This window comes from Balaenoptera musculus, chromosome 6 (assembly GCF_009873245.2).
Source record: "Balaenoptera musculus isolate JJ_BM4_2016_0621 chromosome 6, mBalMus1.pri.v3, whole genome shotgun sequence".
NCBI lineage: Eukaryota > Metazoa > Chordata > Mammalia > Artiodactyla > Balaenopteridae > Balaenoptera > Balaenoptera musculus.
The window spans coordinates 112,855,828-112,873,099 of record NC_045790.1 but is presented as its reverse complement, the minus strand read 5'-3'; the positions used below and the strand labels follow the sequence as shown (position 1 = coordinate 112,873,099).

Below are 17,272 nucleotides of genomic sequence, written 5' to 3'. Positions count from 1 at the left end.
TCTGCCAACACGGCCACTGACTCAGCGCGCGCCCCCCGCTCCCGGGGCAGTTGGGGGCCAGGGGAGAGGGCGCCCAAACAGCACCGGAGGGCCCCAGCCTCTGGCCGGAGTGGGCTGGGGGTCAGACATCACTCCGACTACTCACTCCGATCGCACCGGGCGCATTTCGGGGGGCCGGCCCGAGGCTGGGGAGGGGCGAGGCGTCTCCGGAGGCTCGGGCCGCCTCCGGGCTGGGCGGGCGCGGGCGCGGGGCGCGAGCGCGGGCGTGGGGGCGGGCGCGGGGCGGGCACGGGGGCGGCGCGCGGCGCCCGCGGCTCCTCCGCAGCGCGGCCGGCAGGTGGGCGCGCGCTCGCCGGGCGGGGGGTCCGGCCGGGCCGCGCGCCTCCCCCGGAACTCGGCCGTGCCATTCCCATGATGCCCAGCCACCGGGCACGGCTTCCGGAGCGCGGCCGCCACAGCCCCGCCGCCGCCGGTAGGTCCGGGGAGGGAGCTCCGGGGGCCGCCCCGCCCCGCGCGCGCGCGCCCCGCCCTCCCGCGCGCGCCCCCGGCGCCGGCGGCCCGGCCCCTCCGCGCCGGGACCCCGCCGCCTCCCCGGGACGCGGCGCGCGGGGCGGGGGCCGGCGCGGGGCCGAGTCGGAGGAGGGGGCCTGGCCGGAGGGCGGGCATGCAGGCCGCACCGCGGCGCCGGGCTGCCGGGGTAGGGGCCGCGGCGGGCGGGGCGGGCTCGGCCCGGCGCCGGGTAGTTAGCTGGCGCGGCGGGCGGGGATCGCGGCCTCAGAGGCGGCTCCTGGCCGGGCCCCCCGCCTGCGCGCGCCCGCGTTCCTCGAAGCCGGCCGGTCGCGGGGCCCAGGTGAGGCGCAGGTGAGGGCCCGCGGCGGGACAGCTTCCGGCGCGGCCGAGGGCCCGGGGCCCGGCCCTCCCGCTGAGATCGTGCCCAGCGCCCCGCCCCGTGCAGCTTCCCGGAGGGTCACCGGGCCCCTCGCCCCCAAGCCTACCGAGCCCAGAATATAACCCGGGCGCAGCCCTGCGTGGAGGCCCGACCCCTTCCTGCCAGAGAACCGGGTCGCCTCTCCGGGCGCCGGGATCTCTCCTGGCAGAGGCTGCGCTAGGGGTGAGCGCCGCCAGGCCGGGAGCAGAGGACAGGGCAGGGTCAGCCGGGAGGGTCTCGCCTGGCTTTCGGCCCCCTAGGCACTGGCAATGGCCCTGCAGCTTTGCTGGGGAGCCGTCCTTGCTGTATTGTAGTAAAGTCTCCTCTTCCGCAGGCCAGGGCCAGAATTCCAGCGCACGCCCACTTCAGGCTGGCCCTCCAGCGAGGGCCCTCCTTCTGGGCCTTGCATCCTGACCCTCACCTCCCTAACCCTGGGGAAAGTCCAGCCTGGGAGGGAAGAGCCGGAGCTGCACAGCGTTATGGCGAAGCCACATCGCGTGCGGGGAGCCAGACTTGGCCAGGGGATGAGCGTTAGCGAGGCTCTGTCCTCCTGGAGGTTGGTGTCTAGACTGAGAAGAGACCCAGGTGCCCTCCTCCACTGTTCAAATTCTGGCACCACGTGGCTTTGGGGTGCAGGGCTGGGTGTCCTCACAGCCACCCTCCAGACCTGGTCCCGGGGTTCTCGAGGAGCAGGGTGGCAGTTTGACAAAGCGGAAGCCCCCAGGCTTCAGCCCACAGTCTCTCCAAGTACAGTTTCGGGGAGTTTTCCAGAATGATTCATCTCATGTAGGTGATTGTTTTAAAGCCACAAGCTGTCGCTGGAGACGCCCTCTGAATTTTTAACCTCATTCTTGCGCTAGGTAATTTGACAGTTCAGAAGACCGCTCACTAGGAGTCCGAGCTCTGGACAGTCATTTAAGAGCTATGAACATGGTCAAGGTGATGAGGAGAGAGCAGCGTTTTTCCTGCCGCCCACTCTGCTACCTGGAGTGGAAACCACTGCAGCTTGGGTTCATCCTTGGGCCCACTTTTTTCAGATAGCAGTGCTGTTTAAGAAGTTAATATTCCTTATGTAGACTCTTCACAGTTCAAGGCCTATGCAGATGTCTCGTAATCTCTGTCATTTTGCCAAGGCATTTTGCCAAGCACAGCAAGGTGGGCACAGCCCAGTGAAAGAGCCCTCCCCCTCCCCATTGTTGCTCCCCACTGCTCTTGGGAGGGAATCTCCCTGGAGGGCGGTGCTGTGGGAGAGATCATGGACTGTTATGGGTGCTCAAATCTGAGGACTGATAAATAGCCTCACAGGAGAGTTGGGAATTAGTTGTGGTTAACAGTGTTTGGCCTCAGGGTAAGTTCTTCCAAAATTGAATTTTGAGCCCTTAAATTAATGTGATTTCTTTCCCCCAAAATACTTACCAGCTGTAGTTTCAGCCTCTGAATTAGGTCTCTGATTCTCTTTAATCTTGGCAGTCAAAAGTCTGTTTAAAAAGTGGGCACAAGATGCTACAGCGTAGAGGTGGGGGTACGAAGACCCAATCCCCGAACCGTTCTGCAAACGTCACACTGAACCTGGACTTGAAGGGAATCGCAGGTAATTGCAGCAAATTCTTTTACATTGTAGTCTCACTTTTTTGAGCATAAATAGTAATAGCAAAGGTCTTCCTTCTGAATTGGTCATGCCCTCTGGTTTATTGCTGGTCCCACCTGTTTGGGCACGTCTGTGCCTAGGTGGCTGGGCTAGGCTTTCCTGGAAAGGACTGTGGTGTGTAAACACAGGATTCTTTGCTCGTCAGGAAGGAAGCTCCTGAGGGAGAAGGATCTGCATGGGAAGCAAAGCAAACACACAGGCCACTTCCGGCCACCCCCCAAGGCTCCAGGGTGGTGACCGCCTTGCCTGGCACTGTTTTGGGTTGGAACTCAATTTCCCCGTTTCCACAAGCACTGCCAAGCTCTCCTCTTGCATCTCGGCTACTTTGCATTCCAGTTTGCAGGGGATCGGGAGAGGTCAGAGAAACATGTTAAGAACTGACAGTTATATGACGTATTTTGCGTCTTTTTAATCGGCTGCGTACAGCCTGCGTTATGTTCCCCTCCCAGACCGGTAGTGTAAAAGCTGTTGGGAGCAGGTCTTCAAAGTGTTCCCAAGACTATGCCAGTGGTTCTGCCAACCCAGCCACATTTGGTCTGAGATACGAAAGCTGTGGAGAAACCACACAGCATGAAAAGGGGCGCCTGGCTGTGTTTGGGGCAATTTCTATATTAATTACCTAAAAATAATCATACAGTCCCGTGAGACCATCTGGCAAATATACATTCGACGTTTTAAAATAAAGAGGCTTTGGTATAAGTGACTCTTTAAAGTTGTTTGGGGAGATAATGTTTAAATGCTCCCATCAAGTAACTTCTCATTTCAGGAGCTCCTGATTCGCGTCAAGGTTGGACCTACCCACGACGTCTCACTGAACCTGGATTCATACTGGTTGTTGTTTTCCACCTGCAGAGAAGCACTGAGTCTTTATCTCATTGGCACTTCCTGACAACTTTTGGAGGTAAATAAGACCTCTGTTCCTGTACCGGAGAAGATGGACAGAGGGACGGGGAAAGGACACTCATGTGAGCTTCTGCGAGCTCACTGCGGGTGGCCCGGAAGCATTTTCTCATGTAGCTTCGTGGCCGTCCTCCGTCTACAGCCAAGGGAAATGAGGCCCGGGAGGCGTGAGTGACTTGCCCTGGGACCCGCAGCCGGCTGGACCCTCACCAGGCCCACCGCTTCTCCGTGACCTGACCTAGGGTGCCATCCCGGCGTGCCCTCTCCTCCAGGATGTGAAGCAGGCAGAGAAGCAAAGTGCCGCCGCTCTGCGCGTCCCGTCGGCTAGGATGTTTCTCATGAATGCCCCTCCTGTGCTCGCTCTGCCGTCCAAATGGGAGGCCTTTGGCCCACCCGGGAGCTGTAGGTTTCCCGGATGCTTCTCAGAGCCGAAAGAGGGCGTCTCGAGAGCGGCGGTGAGCGCCAAGGTGCAGATGGTCATCAGCACGCTTCAGGGGGACGGGGGGGCCGCCCTGGGCATGAGCGGCGAGCATGCCCGGCAGAGAAGCCAGAGGGCGGAGAGGGGCCGCGGCACCAGGCTGGCTACCAGCCCCGCCTTTGCTGCCTGTGGTCTTGCTGCTGGTTTTGACCCCAGGGGGGAGGAGGAGGCCGCGGACCTTGGCCCCCTGGTGCCGGATTCGGACAGTGATGATTCCGTGGACCGCGCCATTGAGGAAGCCATCCAGGAGTACCTGAAGGCCAAGAGCGGAGCCGCCCGGCCGCCCGCAGCCCGTCAGTGCGAACCAGAGCCGCCTCCCAGCGGCACCCCGACCGCCCTGTGTCCCCCAGACCTCGCAGCTGGCCCCACTGCTGTCCCCGGCAGCCACAGGGGAGTCGGCGAGGACCGGGGCTCTGCCTCGCCGCTCAGCGTGAGCAGTGAGGACTCCTTCGAACAGAGCATCCGGGCGGAGATCGAACAGTTCCTCAGTGAGAAGAGGCAGCACGAAACCCAAAAATGTGACATTCCTGCAGACAGAAAACCAGACCCCAGTGACAGCTTGGCCAGATCGGCGTCTAGATCCAGCAAAGAGCCGACGGGCAAGGCGCAGCAGCAGGAGCTGGCGGGCGCCTGTAAGGAGTTCATCTTCCGGAAGCCTCCCAGGTCCGCAAAGGCTGGCGCGCTGCCCAGAGGCCCCAGGTCCAAGGTCACCGTTGAGCCCGCCACGGCTGCGGGCCGCCCTGCAGAAGCAGCGCCTGGTAAAGTCGGGGTCAGGAGGGGCACCGGCTCAGCGAAGAGGGGAAGGCGAGCCCGGAGCGCGGCCCTGGTGCCTGAGGCGGCCGACTCAAGCAGCGACGATGGCATCGAGGAGGCCATCCAGCTGTACCAGCTGGAGAAGAGGAAGGAGGCGGGTGGCGAGCCGCCGCAGAGGGCCCTGCCCGCGGAGGAGAAGGGCCCCGGGGCCCCTGCACACGGCACGGGCCTCTGCACCAAGAGCACCTGGCCCGAAGCCCACGGGAAGACCCCGGGCAAGAAGAAGCCGGTGGCCGCCAAGGCCGCGGACCTCAGCCCGGGTGGCCTGGACCCCGACCACCCCTCCAGGCCTCCCAGGGAAACCGTGGCTCCCGCACCTCTGGGAAGTACGGCTGCCGAAAGCAAGTTTGTGGACGGGTCCCCGTGCCGCGCAGACACATCCGCGGAGCTGATGTGCGCTGAAGCGATCCTGGACATTTCCAAAACGATCCTGCCGGGCCCCCTGGAGGGCGGCACCAGACCCCCGCCCGCCAGCCCACTCCTGTATCCCCCCGACGTGCCTTCCTGCTCCGACGGTGACAGCAGCTCTGTGGACAGCGACGACAGCATCGAACAGGAAATCCGGACATTCTTGGCTCTGAAGGCGCAGTCAGGGGGGCTGCTGCCCAGGACGGAGACGTGCCCGCGGCCGGCACACAGCCCGCTGCTGCCGCCCGGCCTCAGCGCCTCGGCCTCCAAAACGCCGGACCTGTCGCTGAGCTGCAAGAGGAAACGCGGAGCAGGCAGCACCGCCGTGCGGCCGTGCACACCCAAGAGGACCAGAGAGACGGCCGAGGCGCAGGAGAGCGCCCGGGACGCCGACCGCAGCCTGGGGAGAGCGCAGCCCAGCCAGGGGAAAGCCGGCGAGGCCCCGGGAAGGGAGGGTGAGACCTGGGGCCAGCCTCTCCCCTGCAGGACGGGCGTGCCGGGTGATGAGCACCGGGCCCCGGTCACGCAGGGTACCGTGCTGCCGGGCCCCGGGAAGGCGGCCGAGGCGAGGCGCGTGGACGAGAAGGAGAGCTCCGAGGACAAGAGCAGCTCGCTGGACAGCGACGAGGACCTGGACACGGCCATCAAGGACCTGCTGCGGTCCAAGCGGAGGCTCCGGAAGAGGTGCAAAGACCCCAGAGCCGGCTGCAAGAAGAGGGTCAGGTTCAGCACCACGGAGACGCAGTTCCTGGATAAAGTAGGGGGCTTCCCCAAAGACTGGAAAGACCGAAGCCCACATCTGCTGAAAAGCTGCCTCTCAAAGTCCAAAAAAGAGAGCCCGGGGAGACCCTCGCACGTCCTCTGCCGAGAAGCAGTGAGAGCAAAGCCAGACGGCCTGGCAGCCGAGGACGCGCCCCCGGCTGCCCGGTCCAGGGGCCAAGCCGCAGGAGGGAGCCTGTTCTCTGGTGAATCGGAAGCCCGTGAACTTCATGGTCCGGCCCCAAGCCCCAGTTCCCTGTCTGATGACAGTAGTTCTGTAGACAGTGATGACAGCATTGAACTGGAGATCAGGAAGTTTTTGGCCGAAAAGGCCAAGGAGTCCGTGAGCGGATCAGAAATTCAAGGAGGGGGCCCCACCGCTCTCGGGACGGGGAGCGGGGGCAGGCCGGAGCTGCCGTGCCGGAAAGTGCCACCTCCCGGCCCGGCCCTTCAGCCCGGCATGTGCACTCGGAGCCAGAGGTGCAGGGGGCCCTTGCAGCCGGCCGAGGGACCAAGGGGCCCGGGCAGAGCCTTCGCTCCGGCCGGGAGGAGTAGCCCCCGTGCCGAGCCGGCCTGCAGCCCTGCAGCCCTGGCCAGATGCGAACTGGTGCCGCCCAGGGGCACCAGCGGGACCGCATCTGCCAAAGGGTCACCAGCCAGTAGGAGAACCGCCTACGCGCCCAAAGATAAGAGCCCGAGGGGGGCCGAGGCTGCCGCGGGGGAAAGCGCATTGGGTCAGCTCCCGAGCTGCATGGAGGCTGGCACTCGGGCAGAGAGCCGGAGCCCACTGGCACGGACCCCGGGCGCCGAGCGGGAGGGGAGGCCCCGGGCCGGCCTCGCCCTGCCCTGGGCTGACTTCGCCCCCCAGAGCCGGTTGCAGAGCACCTGGGCGCTGAGCACGAAAGGCAGGGACGCGGCGGCGTGGAAAGGGGGCTTCAGGGGCCAGAGAGAGAAGGGGCTGGAGGGCCAGGCCCGGGGCTCGCCCAGCCTCGCCATGGACCCCAAGAGAGGCCTGCCCTTTGCCGGCTTCTCGCCGCTGCTCTCCACACAGCTGTTTCACTTCGGGAAGAGTGTCTCCTGGGGGGGGAAGCAGGCCAGCCTCTTCAGTACCCCGCTGAGTCTGCCTCTACAGGGCCCATCCTTCTCGGCCTTCCGAGAGACCCAGGCTGGCCACGGCCCAGTGTTCGGAAGCTCACACTTGCTGGTGAAGCAGGAGGGTGGCCGCTGGCCGCCCAGGAAGTCCCAGGCAGGGCTCAGTCTGCCCGACAGGAGGAACTCGGGGCCGGAGGAGAGCATCTTAGACCTGCGGTACAGGCGGAGTCGGGTGGATGGAGACGACGAAGACCAAGAGGCCCTGGGCAGTGACGTCAGCGAGTTCAGTGATGCGTCTGTGGAGGAGGGCGGCAGCCCCTTGGCCAAGGGCCCCGTCCTCCAGCTGTGAGCACGCTCCTGGCCGCGGCAAGTGTGGGCGAAGCGTGTGTGTGCCTGTCCCCACGTGTCGCACGCTCCTGATGAAAGGGCGGAGCCCTGGAGGCCCCTGTACAGCCTGTATATATGTACACTAACGCGAAAGGATGTTTTTATTTAACAGGTGTGTCCTGGTAAATACGATTTTTTGTAGGCTTTTTGTAAATTATTTAAAGTGCTGTAAAAAATATTTTTGGCGAATACCATTGTTGGATTTTGTAGGGCGTTGCTCGGGGCAGTTTTCCGTGGTCTCCGCACTAGTCTTAGATCAGCAAACGCCTGGTTACGACTGCCCCTGCACTTGGGGTTGATCGCTGGTGGCCATGGCCCGTCGTGGCCACAGTTCGGGCCTGAGGAAGGCAGCGGCTGGTGCCCGCCTGAGACGCGCCAGAACGCCCCGGCCATCTTGGTTGGGACGCTCCTGGGCAGCACTTCTTACGTAAAAGAGGCCGCAGGCCCCCAAGAGGCCCGAGATGTCTTCGATCGGAAAAGCGTTTCAAAGCACAATGACCAGCGAGCAAACCGGCCATGCCAGTTGCACGTAGAAACCCTGAGTGAGATCTCAGGGCCGGCCACCAGTTCACACCTGAAGCCTGTGTTGTTTAATGTCCAGTCCTGTTCAATTATGACATGATTCTACCAGCTCAATAAACCTCTTTTTTATACGGGAGCTGCCGTCCTTCGTTTTTAATCACAGCTCTGAAAAGGTACCAGGCAGCCCGTGTGTTTTAAATGCCCTTGTCCTGATCTGTGCAAAGCAAAGAGGCAGCGGCTGCTTCACGGGTTCTGGTGCCCGGAGTCCTGAGGACCGAGGACAAAGCCCAGCGCCCTCCGGGAACTGGGCTCGCTGGGGCTGTGCTCCACCAGCAGGGGCGTGCCCGTGCTCTCGGTGTGTTTGCGCGGCAGTGCCACGCACACAGGGAAGAGCGTGGCGTCCTGTGCCTGTGCTCTGAGCCTGCTGCGGTGCCCACAGCTACAGAAGAAGCAGGTGGGAACCTGCACACGTGAGGCTGAGCACTGACGTTTACCCGCGATCATCCAGCAAACTTCGATCGGCTGCCCCGAGTGTGACAACTCAGCAGTTTAGCTGCAGTGGGCCTGGAGCAAGGTTTAATTTGCAGCTGAAGTTGTTATTCTAATGTGCAAGTGAATTTTCTACATGTTGTGCCCCCCTAGGTCTTAGCGGGAATTCACTTCTGTACCCAAATGGGGACGTGTGCCAGCACCCACAGGCAGTGTCCACTGGGTCAGATGCTGTGACAAGCAGGCCCTGTGGACTCCGCGACCGTCCGGTGCCTACAGGCTGTGCATTCGATATTTCCGTTGTCGAATATTCATTCACTTAAGTGCTTCCCGGAAAAGCAATTCATTAATCCATGCTTTAAATTTCATTTAATTTTGAAGGAGTGCTTTTAACACTTGAAAACAAAAATCAGCTTGTTTTGTATATAAGAACTGGTTTTTTTGGTTTTGGTTTTTTTTTTAATGCTAATAAATCAAGCACTGCTCACAAATCAGTTGATGTAGTCTGTCCTGTGCAGAGTGGCCTTTGCAGGATGTTGACGTGAGAACCCAATGTCTAGGACCTGCCACTGTGCCATCGTGCATTTAGTCCTGAGCACCTCTGCTCCAGCGGCCCATCCCAGTCTCCCCCAGACCCTTTGCACCTTCCTCTCCCCCTGCCTCCCCAGCCCCGGTCTGTGTGCTTACTTGGCAGTGCAGGCCATGCCTGGTTTTCACAAACTGGACATAAACGAGATTGTGCGGGCCCATCCCTGGATTGCCAACAAGCCACGCTGCGTGAAAGCTTTTGCCTTCCCTCTCCCCAACATCCTAGGTCAACTCTGTCACACACTGGGGCCAAGGTCCGAGGTCCCCCTGCACCCTGTCTGCAAAGGGGGCTGCAGTGGGGGGCAGACGGGAGCACTGTCACAGAGTGATGGCCGTCTAGACGTTTGCAGCCCTGGTACAGCTCCTCTGATGATCCGGGCCCGACCCCGCATCCGTGCATCACAGCATCCCCGGAGCTGCTGCATGAGATGGCACACGTGCCCGCACTTGTAGGAAGAGTCTCGGGGAGGATGCGGTACCAAATCAAGCTGTAATTACTAAGACCTACAGATAAGTCCGAACCAAAGAGCCCCTCTTGCTTCCCAATGGGGAGGGGGTGGGCGTCTATGTACCTGGGGCCACAGGTTCATTTCACCTAATGCAAAGAAGGGGGAGAGACCCGGTTTTTGAGGTGTCTAATGCTCTGGGTTAGGTCATCCTGGGGTCACTGTGTCGCTGCAGGAACTGCCCCCTTTTCTGGAAAGAATGGGCCCGTTTCAGAAGTCCCAGCAGAATAGGATGGGAGTGGGAAGAGGGGGAAGTCCTGGAGGTTAGTGTTTGATGTTCACCACCCACGTCTCCGCATCAAGGAGAGGGTCTTCCTAAAGAGAAGAGTCATGGACTTCCCTGGTGGCGCAGTGGTTAAGAATCCGCCTGCCAATGCGGGGGACATGAGTTCGAGCCCTGGTCCGGGAAGATCCCACATGCTGCGGAGCAGCTAGGCCCATGTGCCACAACTACTGAGCCCACGCGCTCCAGGGCCCCTGCTCCTCAACAAGAGAAGCCACCGCAATGAGAAGCACGTGCACCGCAACGAAGAGTAGCCCCCACTCACCACAACTAGAGAAAGCCTGCGCGCAGCAACAAAGACCCAATGCAGCCAAAAATAAATAAACCTTTAAAAAATAAACAAAGAGAAGAGTTGCTCTGAACTTTCTCTTTTGCTCAGAATCTGAGTTATCAACAGGTTTTCCCAAAAGCTGAGACACACTCGCAGTGGGAAACCAGGCCCTCAATTTAAATACTAGCACTTTATCTGCTCATATAAAAAGTATTGCCACCTTGATCCTCCTCTCTCCTTGAAATTAATTTAAAGGCCTGTGTAAAGGGGGCGGGGAGGGGGAAATATTATATTATTTGCAGAATCTTTGAGATTTCTGGTGTTTTGTGTGCTGAACAGAGGGATTTTTTTTCCCAGTGTCAACATATTTTACTATGTATTTGAAACCATTTATTCTAATTGACTGTAAATAGAAGATTAAATGGCACTGAAGAAAAATAGACAAACAAATGAAAATATACTTTTAGAGTAAGGAGTTACTGGTTTTAAGCCAACTCAGCCGCTAAATTAAGCGATTAGTAAAGTCTTGTGAAGCTTTGTCAATGTTTCATTTCAGAGTGGAATAGAGGCCAGAGAAAGTAAAGACCTACTCCTGGATGGGGAAAGAGTTTCTCTGGAATTGCTGTGCAGTTTATTTAATAACCTGTGGAAACTGGTTTTTGTTACCCTGTTTGGATCGCCTTTCCCGTAATTGTTCTGATTCGATTTCAGATTTCAAAAGAACTCAGTACAAAGGTCAGAAGAATGATGGGTGTCATTTTCTTCCCATTCTGTATGCTATAATGCCGAACAGAAGGCGTGTTCTTGTAACTTAGGATTAGACCTGTCAATCTAAACTCTTTTATTTTCCCTCACACATAAAGATTCCAGTTTGAAAATATGTTAAAAAGATAAATTTCATGATAATCACTGGAGTTCCTATATGACTCGTGCAAACATGTAGGAAGTTAGGGTGTGTCTATGGGGTCAGATGCTGATGACCTGGCCCCTCCCAGAACCCCCCAAGGCAAGTTCAAGCCCAGGACCTGCTGCAGGGCACCCCCTCTGGACCCTAATTTTCCCATCCATAGATGGAGGTACAGCAAGACCTGCCCCAGGCGTGAGCATCAGTTGAAGTGACACTGTCAAAGCTCTTCGAAAACCGTGAAACAGCAAAGTGGAGGGGAGCACGGCACCTCACGGGGGCCCAGGCGCCAGGAGCACGTGGGAATTGGGAGCCTGAGCCGGAGATGGTGGGTGAGCTTTCAGGAAGACGGGCATGTACGTTATACCAGAGGTACTTCGGTTGTCCATCTTTCCAGACATTTATTCTACGTACAGAGTCTAACATTCCATTAACTCATTAGCAACTGATACAGAAATATTGGTTATTGGCTACGACAATTAAAGCACTTCAATGCCCGATTTTGATGCCAGAAGTAACTTCGTAAAGCTCACTGGCGTGCTTGGCATGTTTTGTTTGTGGATGTCAGCTCGACTGACCGTCCCAGCCCGGGCCCTGACCTACACACGCTGTCCTGTTCCGGGAGCGCAGGTGCTCACCGGGTCTAGCTCGGAGGAGAAACCCCTGACGGCTGCATCCTCCCCTGGATCCCCTGCGCTTCCCAGCCAGCCGCAGAGGAAGGGATTTGTCCTTTTCAATGAGTTTAGAAATTGGATTGGTGAGCTCCTGTTTTTCTTTTTTTATTTCAACAGAGGAGAAATACAGAAACATTCTGAGGATTTTGGTATTTTTAACGAAAAGTTGTTTTAAAAAAAAGGCATTTTCAGTGTGATGCCTGAAGTCTGTGCTACTTTTCCAGCTAAGGAGAAGGATATGACATAGACCCTGGCTCCAGACTCAGCTTGGTACCTTCTCTATTCAATAGATTGATTTTCTCTGGAAACCATTTCCACCCCAAACTGAACGTTAAGAATGTTGCTGAAATGTTTACTTTTGTGTAATAATAAGTTTTTAATGAAGAAATAACCGGTCACGGTATTTCATTTCTTCCCAAATTCATATGTGAGTAAAATCTCTTTGGGTAAAAACCTTTGTAAACAAGGTAGCGACGATGGTCTGTAACAATGATTTCTTCTGTCTGGTTCCAACACCTTCCAGACTTCCTGTGATGACCTGTCATAAAGGAAGGTGGGAGGAATCTATGTCTGGAAGATATATATTGTCGTAGAAAATGTTTTCTTATTGAGGACCATCTACATCATAGTAAACATTGATTGAGAACTAACTACATGGAGAGAGAAATCCACTTTATGTAGCTATTACCCCCACCTGAGAAAAACATGGTCTTCCCCGCCTGATTTTTTTTAAACTTTTTATTGAAAAGGGGCAATGAACAGCGAGCGGGGAACCCCGACATACACCTCACCCCTCAGCAACAAGCAGCACTCACCAACCTTGTTTATTCCGCCTCTGCCCCGGCCCTGTTCGTGGCCAGGGGGTGCTCAATATCGCTCCAAGCTTGGCCTGGGTCAGGGCCAGTAAGGGCCCTCCTGCCTGGTCCCGCCTGGAGCTTTCCTCCTGAGGTCCCCTCTGCCTCCTCGCCCAGCCCTCGTCCACACCCAGGCTGAGCATCCTACCCTCCCTCCGTGGCTCGGCAGGATGCTCGAGAACAGAAACCACGCGTAGTTTGTCATGAGTATAAAAATGGCTCCCAAATAAAGATGCAGGTGGGGCTCTCCGCGCGTTCCCAGCATTCAGACTGAGATCGGGGTCCCGGGATGCCCACCGCCCTACTCATTGATTATACCTGAGTCAGGGACTGGGGACACGGAAAGGTTTTTAATGGAAAGTCAAGCCATCAGCTCTTTTTCATCTAGATGTAAAACAGAGAAAGTAGGGCATCATAGCCCCGTTTGCAAATTTTTTCTAACCTAGAGAGGAAAGATATTTTCAGGGAAAGCAGTGAAGTGTGTCCCTTTACAATTGGGCAAATTATCAAAGATTAGGGCCGCCAATTGTCCAGACTATCTCCGCCAGAGCCGGGAGGCCCCTCAGTCACAGATGGACGGCTTGCTGACCCTGTAGCTGGGGTGGAAGTTGAGCCGGTCGTAGAAGGTGATGTAGTTGTCCGGACCCGTCACAATGCTCTTCTCCATGTAGACGTTGAAAGTATTGTTCTGGAACATTCCACCAGCTGCAACTTGTCTGGAAAATTTATACAAATTTGGATAAAATACCTTCTGGAAGTGAAAAGGGGACACTAGGGTTAGTGATACATGTTAACACTCTTGAGCAATCAGTCATTAGGTATTTTTGGCAGAAAAATAAAAATTTGTAAGAAAATGTTTTTAAATTCTTATTTTGTAAGAAAATGTCCTCTCCAATCCTAGGAAGCAGAGAAGCCGGGGTGGGCAGGATGGCTGGCCTAGGTTGCCCCAACCATCCCAATTTATGCCTAATGTCAGGGAATAATGCTTAATGGTGCCTCCTTTCACTATTACATGGATAGAAGAATCAATTATGGGGCCACCTGAGCAAGGCATTGCCACACCTGAATATGGTTACAATGGGTCAGGCCCAAAGCTGTTCCCAGTTCAGCTTTTGCCAACTGTACAACTAGGGCAAGTTACTGGACCTCTCTGAACTTGCGTTTTCTCTTCGGTGGAAAAGAGATAACATCAGTAGGTTTCCACCTCGATGGTGTATTAGAATCCCTTGTAGAACTTTAAAACAATTCTGATGGCCACACCGCCCCCACCAGCCGAGGGGTCTGGGGAGGGGATGCCCTAGCGAGGTGGAAGTGCAGTGAGAACACAGATGAGGCCGCTGGTGTGTGCGGGCACCCAGGGGTAGGAATCATTTCAGCAATACAGCATCCCCAGGTGACCTCGAGGTTTCTGACAGAAGTGGCCTGGACCACTGTCAGATAGTACACTTGGGACAGGTGGCCTGTTCTAGGCTCCCCTCGTGTCAAGTAGATCACTTGATGTTTTGTCTCCTTGGCAGGAAGCAAGTACCAAGAGAAATGGCCTTCAGTGCATTTTTTTGTTTGTTTTTTGTGGTGGTTGTTTTTGTTTTGTGCTTTGTTTTGCTTTGTTTCGTTTTTGGCTGCATCCTGCAGCTTGTGGGATCTTAGTTCCCTGACCAGGGATCAAACCCGTGCCCCCTGAAGTGGAAGTGTGGAGCACTAACCACTGGGATGCCAGGGAATTCCCAGTGCATTTTTAAATAGACTTTATTTTTTAGAGCAGCTTGGGATCTACAGAGAAGCTGAGCAGAGTGAAGAGTTCCCACATCGCCTCCCCGGCAGCACACGCAGCTGCCCTGCTGTTCAAATCTCCCATCAGTGTGGTGCATTTAGAACAACTGAGCCAATGGCGACGGGTCATCATTAACTAAAGTCCACAGCGTACGTAGGGTCCACTTTTTGCATTGTACATTCTGGGTTTTGACAAATGAATAATGAATGACGTGTATCCACCACTACAGTGTCATTAAGACTAGTTTCCTTCAGTATTTTCTAAAACCCAAAGAATGCATTTTTATTTTCTGTTCCCATGCGGGAAGGAAACACTGAGTGCTGCTGGTTGAGTCCCGTGGCCACACTCAGGTCAGGAAACTGGAAACCAGGTTCCAGATAAAGCAGGTCGATAAGCAGCAGGAAAAACTTCTAAACTTGCCTCCGGAGAACCTCGGTGCTTCACGTCCCACTGCCTCATAAGACCAGCAAATGGCCTTTTTTATAAAAGCAAAACATCTGGACCTATGTTTGTAAGTGTGTCGGTCTTTTTCATGGAAATACCTGATCCCTTGATCCTGGGACAGTGACCTTTAAATGCTCTAGAAACTTTCTAGATAAATAATCTTCTCATAAAAGCTCTATCTCCCATGAAAAACAAGTAAATAAGCAATTATCATGATCTTTTAACATGAATAATTTGGAAGAGAAACAACAACACTGCCAGCCCCAAAATGGGAGGCCCTCCTGTCTTGGGTACCCACGGGATGCTTACACTGGTCCATCTGCCCTTCACCTGGACCCAGCAGGGGCATCAGGGGGTTCTAGGAGGCTCCCTGCCATGTGAGGTTGATCAGGGGGGTCAGGTTCCCCAAAGGTGCATAGATCCCGGGGTCCTTTTGTAACCTGTGCTTTCATCAGCCAGTGCTGCCTCTTAAGGTCACAAGTTAAATATTTCATAAAATACGGTATTCCTCCAAAAAGAAGCCAGTTCTTCATTTATTTGCCTCAAAACCTGCTGCTTTAAGTTACGAGAGTTGGCTGGTTGTACGAGTGAATGGGGCCAGCCCTTCGGGATGTTGTAAGGAAGGCTACATGCCCTTTTTTCACCCTTTAAATCATTTCATTGCTAAATTCATTCGTTCGTTTATTTCTACGCTGCCCTGTCCCAAAAGGAATTGAGGTGCGCCCTCCCCCTTCATGATGTTGGAACTGCGGGCCTCTCTGCACCTCCCCCTCCTGATGTGCTGCTCTTTTGAGAAATCCAGAGTCTCAGCCTCCTCCTAGAGATGCCCCACCTGCGCACCTTTCCTTGCTTCCTCCTTACCGGCATCTCGTGCACGGTGGGTGCTCTGCTCCCATAAGCTTGGTTACTGGTCCTGTACACTGAGGGGGGCTCCTTGGTCCTAGCAGATGAGAAGAATACTCTTTTCCACTCATTTGTTTTAATTCTGCCCAAGCCACAGCTTTAACACATTTGGTTGATGGAGCTTTGTTGGAAATGCCCCAGATGGGCGATGCAGCCGTGAACCTGGGCTCCTGTGGAGTGCAGGGCTGGCCTTCCTGGCAGGCTCAGCCTCCCTGACTCCCTCTGCTGACCTCTGCCAAAGCCCTAAAGAACTCCCAGGTGGCAAGTGCTGGCCCTCAGCCTCAGCGGGACCTGGGCCCATGCTGTCATTTCCTGGGTGGGTGGGTAGGCTGGGAGCTGTGACTCCGCCTCCAGGCCTGCCACTCGCGGGGGCGGCGGGTGGGGGGTCCCTCCACTTCTGAGCCTCCAGGAGAAAATGTTCTTGCAATCTCTATGCTATTGGTACAACAGTTTAACTAGTGGCTGTGGGCTCAGATACCCCAGCTCTGCCTCATACTAACTCTGGGATCTGTCTTTCTACAACCCAGCTATCCCTCCGGGGAAATGAAGATGCTAACAGAGCCAACTCTGTGGGATCGTGGAGGGACTAAGGGGGGGAGGGGGGGAGCAGGGAAGGCGCGCACAGCCTGCCCAGCTGTGTCTTGAGAGGCTGCAGTGCGCTGGAACAGCTGGCAGGCCACGCCCCTCGGCAGCCTGGTGATGGAGGTGTTGCCATGCACCTCAGGCGGACAGGTCCTCTCCGCCTAGAAAGGAGAGGAGACTGGCCCCGCCCTAGAGGGTGCGGCTGGGATCAGCCCGAGTTGTGTGATTTCCCCTGGGCAAACCCCGTCCCACCTCGCTGGCGGGAGGCCCACTCACTCCACCCGCGAGTCGCAAGCCGCAGGCAGCACCTCCGCGCTCATTTGGCGGTTAACAGCTGACCCCGCTTTTGACTTGGGGGCCAGGAGGGGGCCTGCGGGTTCTTGCACAAAGGGCCATCTGAGCAGAGCGCAGGACCAGCTGGGCACCTGGCTGGCGGCTGGACCAGGAGCCCTTTCTTTCCTCTTCGTATGCCAGGTGGACCCTGACCGGACTCCCTGGTCCTCACCTGTAGCCCCGAAACCATGCCGGGTTGTTGAACCTGGCCGGCAGGTCCTCGCTCACGCGGTAGTAGTCGCTGGTTTTCTCCGGGGAAGCCTTGGCCTTGGGCTCCTCCTGCTCCGCGCACCCCTGGGGGTCCTCCTCGGACATCTCGCCTCGGTCCACCCGAGTTTCGGGGGGAAGAAAGAGCAGGCAGGAAACAACTTCTCAGCCCTGGGCCGCGAGGATCCGCGCGGCGTCCTGTTGCTAAGCGACGGCCCGGTCACCTGACTGGGTGGGCGGGATCCTTAAAGGCGCCGCGCATCCTGGGCCTGAGGCCGCCCACCGCCGGCGTGTGGGGCAGAAGTCCGAGGTCCTAGAACCTTCCGTGGCGAGCCACGAGGCCCTGGGCTGGCTGGGATAATAAGGCATTACTTCCTGGGGCCGCAGTGCCGGGTACCCTATGATCAGTAGCCTTCGGCGCCAACATTTTCCCAAATGCGGTGGGGGGCAGATTTCCAGGCAGATGAAACCCCGGGCCTGGGGCTTCATCGGCAAATTGCGGAGTTCAGGTTCTCTAAGGCCGCTCCG

At 56.7% G+C, this 17,272-nt stretch overlaps 2 protein-coding genes across 9 annotated transcripts; one reads left to right on the top strand and one right to left on the bottom strand.

Moving 5' to 3' along the window:
- The first annotated feature begins 293 nt into the window (after positions 1 to 293).
- On the top strand, positions 294 to 8,874 carry PPP1R26 (protein phosphatase 1 regulatory subunit 26). 6 transcript variants are annotated; one of them, XM_036856315.1, is made up of 4 exons: positions 647 to 861; positions 1,268 to 1,484; positions 2,399 to 2,519; positions 3,343 to 8,874. In XM_036856315.1, the coding sequence occupies exon 4, from the start codon at positions 3,806 to 3,808 to the stop codon at positions 7,373 to 7,375; it is 3,570 nt and encodes a 1,189-aa protein (XP_036712210.1). In that variant the 5' UTR covers positions 647 to 861; positions 1,268 to 1,484; positions 2,399 to 2,519; positions 3,343 to 3,805; the 3' UTR covers positions 7,376 to 8,874. The 6 variants fall into 6 exon arrangements, with proteins under 6 accessions (XP_036712211.1, XP_036712214.1, XP_036712210.1 ...); XM_036856316.1 differs by lacking the exons at positions 647 to 861; positions 1,268 to 1,484 and adding an exon at positions 294 to 472; XM_036856318.1 differs by lacking the exon at positions 1,268 to 1,484 and having other exon boundaries at positions 647 to 850.
- A 3,531-nt stretch (positions 8,875 to 12,405) lies between these two features.
- On the bottom strand, positions 12,406 to 17,219 carry C6H9orf116 (chromosome 6 C9orf116 homolog). Of its 3 annotated transcripts, none has more exons than XM_036854608.1 (3): positions 16,710 to 17,219; positions 15,560 to 15,659; positions 12,406 to 13,255 (listed from the first exon to the last, which is right to left on the bottom strand). In XM_036854608.1, the coding sequence occupies exons 1-3, from the start codon at positions 16,850 to 16,852 to the stop codon at positions 13,067 to 13,069; spliced, it is 432 nt and encodes a 143-aa protein (XP_036710503.1). In that variant the 5' UTR covers positions 16,853 to 17,219; the 3' UTR covers positions 12,406 to 13,066. The 3 variants fall into 3 exon arrangements, with proteins under 3 accessions (XP_036710503.1, XP_036710504.1, XP_036710505.1); XM_036854609.1 differs by having other exon boundaries at positions 15,581 to 15,659; XM_036854610.1 differs by having other exon boundaries at positions 12,406 to 13,252; positions 15,581 to 15,659.
- Positions 17,220 to 17,272: the final 53 nt, after the last annotated feature.

Bases quoted from the DNA above. Each gene is read 5' to 3' on its own strand.
- PPP1R26 (XM_036856319.1), top strand. From the start codon at position 3,806: ATGTTTCTCATGAATGCCCCTCCTGTGCTCGCTCTGCCGTCCAAATGG.
- C6H9orf116 (XM_036854608.1), bottom strand. From the start codon at position 16,852: ATGTCCGAGGAGGACCCCCAGGGGTGCGCGGAGCAGGAGGAGCCCAAG. The intron at 15,660-16,709 runs GTGAGGACCAGG...CTCATCTGCTAG, and splicing joins GCATGGTTTCGGGGCTACAG to GACCAAGGAGCCCCCCTCAG. The intron at 13,256-15,559 runs GTGCGCAGGTGG...TTTCACTTCCAG, and splicing joins TAAGGAGGAAGCAAGGAAAG to AAGGTATTTTATCCAAATTT.